We start from the raw sequence: 6,795 nt of genomic DNA, 5'->3' as shown, positions 1-6,795 counted from the left end.
TGAAGGGGGGGGGGTGGGGAATGAAGATAATTTTTTTTTAAGAGGATTTAAAAAGATCACCCATGGACAGAAGCAGGAACACGGCCAACCTGGCGGTTGGGCAGTAGGTCCACATACGACGAAGACGCTGTGTCCCACTCCTGCTGTGCTCTGTTCGCTCAGCCCAGCCCCAGATGCTCCTGGGGCTTGCGTCCGTTGACTGATGCACAGTGTCTCTGCAGGGGTGTGGGGGAACCGCTCGCAGGAGGCTGTCCCACCCCCAGAGACAGCTCTGCTGGACTTTCTCCAAGTCCCCGAATATCCGGGTAAATACAATCTAAAAATCACTAGAGGAGAAACCGCAGCCAACGATTAAGTGGCTGCTTGACAAGGAATTTATCCCAGCCTTGGAGAAAGTTCGATTTCCTTTTCCAGGTCCGAGGGCGGTGGATGCGTTTCGATGCGATCCTGTGCAAAAATGCACGTCTGTCCTTGAGAAAGCACACGAACCGAGCAGCCCAGGGCAGCTCTATAGTTTGTGTCGCAAGGGCATCCCACCCGGTGTTCAGCTCCCCCTCGGAAGGGCTTCCATGGGCCGGTGACAGTCCCCCCTTAGCTTCCCGCAGGAGCAACCGTCACGTGACCCCCGATGGAAATCTCAGGGTGTCTGCTCAGTCTCAAACTTACGGGCAGCTGATGATGTCATGAGGAATTCACCACCACCAAGAACACGCACCCTCACGTCTCAACAAATTCAGCCGTGACCCGGAAAATTGGAAAACATCTTTTCCAGGGCGTCCACCCCGAATGACGTTTCCCAGACCCCAAAGGCATTTCTGGACTTCAGACAAAAGGCCTTAGACTCCCTAGAACAATCTCCCGGGCGTGCAAACATGTCTCAAAAATGGAAAAGTCGCTCTTGCAAAATGCAAAGGTGAAAGAAAACTTGCTGACCTCAAGAAGGGGGGCTGGCATTGCCGATTCTGTGTGTCCCTCTCTCTCTCTGCCCGCCCCCCCCCCCATGCTCTGTCTCTGTCTCTCAAAAATAAAGAAACATAAAAAAAAAAAAAGAGGCTTAGAGTAAGAAGCTTGTCTATGTTCACGCAAAGGAGTCCGGGAGAGGCAGCTGTAACATTTAATTTGTTTTTTTGTTCTTTCTGCACTTTGAGAAAAGTCAGATCTACAGAAATGTTGAGAGAACAGCACCACGGATATCGCTGACCCCCAACCTGGATTCACTAGTCGCTAACATTTGCTTTCTATCTATTTACTTTTCCTCCAACACCATTTATAAGTGTGTTTGGGAAATAATGACACGTTGCGCAGAAATATTTCAGCATGATGTTAATAATCATCAAATTAAGGTTTTCTTACATTTTACGCTTCTTAAGTGTGGCCACATCAATCAGCACGATAATGCTCGGATGGAGAGAGGTTAAGAGGCTCCCTAGAGTTTCATAATAAGGAGGTAAGAATTGGAGGGGTGCCTGGGGGGCTCCGTCGGTTAAGCGTCCGACTTCGGCTCAGGTCACGATCTCACGGTTCGTGGGTTCCAGCCCCGCATCGAGCTCCGTGCTGAAGGCTCAGAGCCTGGAGCCTGCTTCCGATTCTGTGTCTCCCTCTCTCTCTCTGCCTTTGTCTCTCTGTCTCTCTCAAAAATAAACATTTAAAAAAAAAAGAATCTTAAAAAAAAGTAAGATTATTGTTAGTCCCCTGGCTACTTTTTTTTTTTTTTTTTTTTTTTGGCATTCTTTGAGAGATCTTTACCTGTAGGGATTATATCTGAGCATTTCAAAGATTTTTTTCTATCCTGCTTTTTCTGAAGCTGTCTGTGCAACTAACATTTTGATCGTTTTGTCTCCTCTTTGCATATATTTATGTGTGTGTGTGTGTTTATGTATTTATTTCTATATTTATATGTGTGTGTGTGTATTTGTGGTTTTTTGGAGTAGAGAGAGAGGTAATAGCAAATCTTGGGGTTCCATGGGTTTTATTAAAACAAATTAGTGCAAACCAGTGATTTGCTTTTCAGATTTATTGAGATCATTTTGCTTAACTGTATGGCGGAATAAAATGGATTAATCTGAACATATTACCTATTTCTAGTATCCAATCATATATTACGATAATTAGATAGGAAGAATTACTACTTTTGATGTGAATCATTCGTCGCAATTTTTGAACTAATTTTTCAAAAATGTTGATGTCTAAACGTTAAAAAAAAATTTTTTTTTAATGTGTATTTACGTTCGAGAGAGAAACAGAGCACGTGCAGGGGAGGGGCAGAGAGAGAGGGAGACACGGGATCTGAAGCAGGCTCCAGGCTCCCGGCCGTCCGCACAGAGCCCGATGTGGGGCTCGAACCCGGGAACCGCGAGAGCACGACCTGAGCCCAAGTCGGTGCCGGACCGACTGAGACGCCCGGGCGCCCCTCTGAGCCTCTTTCTCGAGACGTAAACACAGAAAGCCCTAAGCCGTGCCTTGCCTTCTCCCTAATTAATTTGTGGACACCAGTCATGGGGATGGAGACAAAGCGCTGTGCAAACCACTGCGGCCCGTCGGGGCGCGAGGGGTCACGGATGTGATCACTGGGGGGGGGGGGACACCTAATGAGCCCTGGCTCAGCCCGGCAGAGCCACCCACCTCTGCCGGCCCAGACTCTGGCCAATCGCGCTGCGGCAGCCGCCTTCGCATCACACACGCACAGCTGGCCTCCTCGCCGGGTGCCAGCTGCACGGTCGCAGTCCTGCTCCGGAGATCAGGAGGCAGGGCAAGGAGGGGCTCCCCTCGGGAGACCTCCGTGGCCCAGACCTCCCCCTCCTCCCTGCTTCCCTGGGACCCTGCCGGCCCCGAGGGGTCACTGGCAACAGCTCAGCCCCCATGAAGCCCGCCAGGGCGTCCCAGCGCTACAGAAGCATCCGGAGAAACACCGGCCAGCGCTCCCTGTACCAGGAGTCCCTGCTGCTCGGGTGAGTTGGTGTCCCCCACCCGCAGGGAGGAGGACGCAGGTGTGCTGAGGAAGGGAAGCCCGGGTCACCCCGAGCCTTGCCTGCGTCCGACCTGAGGTCCAAGACCCCGCTCCGTCCCCCTCTCCTTCAGAGTGGACTCCCAAACTCCTTTCTCTGGGCTCTCCACACCCGGGTTAGCCATCTCGACTCCGTGCCCAGAGGGAGGCGACTGTACCTGCCGGCTGACCGGGGGACCCGAATCTGGCGTCCCCCACCCCGGCCGAACCCACGGGCGTGCGCCCTCTGTTTTGTCTGTTTACGCAATTATGCGATGTCAAGAGGGAGTGGGCAACACATCCATCATAATAAATAAGGTGCCTGTTGGCACAGGCTTCAGGCCAGGGAGAAGTGAGGGAGTGCCTTTGGAATCTGTTAAATATTTATAAAGGTATATTAAGACCTCCATCAGTTTGTTAAATATTTATAAGGGTATATCAAAACCTCCATCAGTTTGGAGAAATTGAAGGAAATCCTCCTAGGGGTAAATGAAAACCGTCGGAATTAGAGAAAAGCAAAGGAATGATTTTCTCTTTACTTCTAAGCGCATCATTGAACAAATAGCTGTCGCAGAAGACCCTTTTCCCTCCTCCTGAGAAGTCACCTCGGATTTAACATCGTAATTGTTAGGGGGAATAAGCCTTGCTACACGTTGACAAATTGTTCTCCTCCGGAGTCACCGCTTCCCTGAAAGATTTGCCCATGTAAATCCGCTTGGCTAAACTCTTGCTTAAAGAAATCGCTGACTGTCCTGCCTCTCCGTTTTAAAGAGGCAGGAACGTGGGGAGGGTCTCCGGATGACAATGTTGGGTTTCTCTTTATTTCACTTCCAGAGTTCGGGGACAAGGAGGAGCCCCGTCTTTAAAATTAGCTGACTATTTCAATCAGCCTGAAATAGAAATTGTTTTGCCCACAACGATGGTGCTCTTCAGGAATTGTTCATAAGCACCCTCTTGTCTCTTGGTGTGACGTCTTCTGATAATAGATTTCACGCTGCGAAACCGTCTTCCTTTCCCGAGCCACTAAAGCCACAGGCTCCACTACACGTATTTTGGTGGCTGCCAGGACCGCCACCTTCTCTCTCTGCCTCCCTGGGTCCCTCATCCCTCCACGCATAGAAACTTCATACAGATGACCCCGGGGCAGCGAGATGTTGAATGTACCCTGGGCAAGGTCCTTGCTGGAAGCAATTCTACTAATCAGATTTCCTCCTTAATGTCCTGATCCATTCAGCAAGTTGGACGACAGCTTTAATGCTGATGAAACAGGGGACAGCAATGATCCAGAACAAATCTTCCAGAATATTCAGTTCCAGAAAGATCTCATTGCAAACATTCGCTGCAGACCCTGGACCATGAGGCAGAAGCTGGGAGCACTGAGGTAGGGGCTTCCCTTCTCATTACTGATTACTGTTGGTGTGTTTTCCACGAGGCCGCCCGGTCCCCCCCCAAGGGGATGAGCACTGAGACCCACTTGACGGTGGTGACCAGGCGTTCCAGACCTGACTCTGAGAAGCCACAGGTGCCTCCAGGTGGCCAGCTTCTGTGTGTGTGTGTGTGCGTGTGCGTGCGTGTGCTGGTGGAGAATTTGTGGTTTTTTACCTCCCTCGCAAACGCTAGATCTTAGCATCGTGTGGAGACGTGAGCAAAATAGCCAGACTCAGCAGAGACAAGTGTATGAGCCAGACTGAAAATAGACATCACTTTCACCGGCGTGGCCATGTGGACTCGTTTTTTTATATATTTTCTACTTCTTTGTCTCCCGTCTATGATCACACACACACACACACACACGCGCGCGCGCGCACGCGCAGCCTGATTAAGTGGTCTCATGTTACAAGGTCATGAGGGAGGTTATGATGCAGGCACAGGGCCAGGTTACTTTGAGATTTTTTTTTTTTTTCCTTAGGGAGGGGACCCTACCACGATGGGAGGGGCCCAGGATTTTTAACAGGCATTCTAGCAGATTCCGTCACATACTGAAGGTTAAGATCCACTGACCCCTGTTCCGGGGTTCAACGAGGTGAACCGTGCAAGCGACTCGCACTGTCTCTGGTCCCCGGCAGTCAGGCCCCACCAGGGAGGACTGATTGATGATGCCGATGCCCGGGAGCACAGCAGAGGGGGTTAATTGCACGGCTTTAATGAGCTCTCCTGACCTGTCAAGCGCACCTTCCCAGAGAAACAGACGGTAGCCCTGACCAGCAGGCACCCTGCGTGGACAGGATTAGAACCTTCTCAGTTCTAAGGAAGAAAGAAAGAAAGAAAGAAAGAAAGAAAGAAAGAGTCATGTGTTGTATCACAGGTTTTAAAGTTATTTATTTATTTATTAATTTGGAGAGAGAGAGAGAGAGAGAGAGAGAGGTGGTGGGGGGTGGGGGGCAGAGAGAAAGAATCCCAAGCAGGCTCCATACCGTCAGCGCAGAGCCTGAGGCCGGGCTCCCATTCGGGAACTGTGGGATCACAACCTGACCTGAAATCAAGAATCAGACACTTAATGGACTGACTCACCCAGGCGCCCCTTCCCCCCCGCCCTTTTTTTTTAAGTTTATGTATTTATTTTGAGAGCGTGCGCGTGGGGAGAGGCAGAGAGAGAGAGGCAGTGGTATCCGGATTTTTAACAGTCGTACAGAAACGCTGTTAAGGATTGATTGCTGGTGGTTAGTGGGAGGAAGCAGTAATTCGTAATCAGTAATTCATAACCGTTAATTACTAGTAAGAGCCTAAGCCATTTCAACCTGCAGGCAGAGCGCAGCAAATGGTAACTTTTCAGCCGATACACTTCCCGAGCCAAAGGGCAAAATCCGGGCCCTCTGCCCTGACGCCTGGCCAGCGGCCGGGCCACACGGCGCTGCCTGGGGCGGAGGCGGTCAGGCTCTCAGACGGGCTGGTCCTCTGAGCACCTCCATAGATCATCCCCTGGACCCGCGCGTCTCCTCCCTCGTCACCTTCAGGAGCTACCAGAGCGATGCATGCCTCCCTAATTGGACCCGCTGAGGCGTCTGGAAAGCACAGAGGCCGCCGAAGCCTGACCGCGTGGGGACCCAGGGAGCGAGGCGGACGCGGAAAAGGGCAGGGGTCCCTGCTGGGTCTGGGGCAACAGCCACCTGTCGGGGAGGACGGGTCTGTTCACTCGCAGGGAAGCCAGCGGCCGGCGCCCTAACGGGGCCAGGCTAGCTCGATCCCCCCTGGTTCCTGAGTGCCCGGCCCACCCTGTCGCCCTCCGTTACTGTGGCTTTCGGTCTCTTTCACGCTATTAGAGAGGGGGTGCCTTCGAGGACAACAACTCCGTTTCACGCGCCTGTGTGCCCCAGTCTGCTTGCCCCAAGGAAGTGTGCAGAGAATGTCTGCAGGAAGAAAATGATAAATGATTAGATGAGATAAATGATGTCACTTGTCCAGGCCTCTATCTTTTAGGTGCTCTGCAGGGCAGGGCGTCAACCCTCACCCTTGCCTGCATTTCTGGTCCTGACCGGAATGAAGCCAGGGCATTGGCTGGCGGGGCCGGGATGATGGGGTGATCACAACGAGGGCACCGGGCTCCAGATCCCAGCAAACGCTACAGTTCGGTCACGTTTCGCTCGGAAAAGGGAGTCAGCTAGTTCCTGGGGTCTCAGGGAGGGACTCAGGACCCGGGAGGGGGCCGCTAAACGGCTGTTGAGAGGCGTGTGCGAGACCTTCCTCACCAGCGAGCCGGGCAGACTGAAGGTCGAGGGGCTCTGAAGAGGCACCGAGCACAGTCAAGGGGAGGGGGCTGGTCATGGATAACGACGGTCTCATCAGCGCAGCGTCAGACGAGGTGGCCTTGAAGG

The 6,795-nt window shown here is 52.1% G+C and overlaps 1 protein-coding gene across 2 annotated transcripts in view; it reads left to right on the top strand.

The window, feature by feature from the left end:
* Nucleotides 1-2,654: 2,654 nt before the first annotated feature.
* The window catches only part of TMC3 (transmembrane channel like 3), a 41,143-nt gene continuing 37,002 nt past the window's right edge, over nt 2,655-6,795 (top strand). The window contains exons 1-2 of one of the 2 annotated variants that reach the window (XM_045448575.1): nt 2,655-2,948; nt 4,218-4,364. In XM_045448575.1, the coding sequence (XP_045304531.1) occupies nt 2,860-2,948; nt 4,218-4,364 (236 nt within the window). In that variant the 5' untranslated portion in view covers nt 2,655-2,859. The remainder of the gene's footprint in view (nt 2,949-4,217; nt 4,365-6,795) is intronic. The other variant, XM_045448574.1, reaches the window with a different exon arrangement.

Source organism: Leopardus geoffroyi, chromosome B3 (genome assembly GCF_018350155.1).
Source record: "Leopardus geoffroyi isolate Oge1 chromosome B3, O.geoffroyi_Oge1_pat1.0, whole genome shotgun sequence".
Taxonomy (NCBI): Eukaryota; Metazoa; Chordata; class Mammalia; order Carnivora; family Felidae; genus Leopardus; species Leopardus geoffroyi.
The sequence above is the reverse complement of the archived record's forward strand: the minus strand, read 5'-3'. Positions and strand labels throughout refer to the sequence as shown.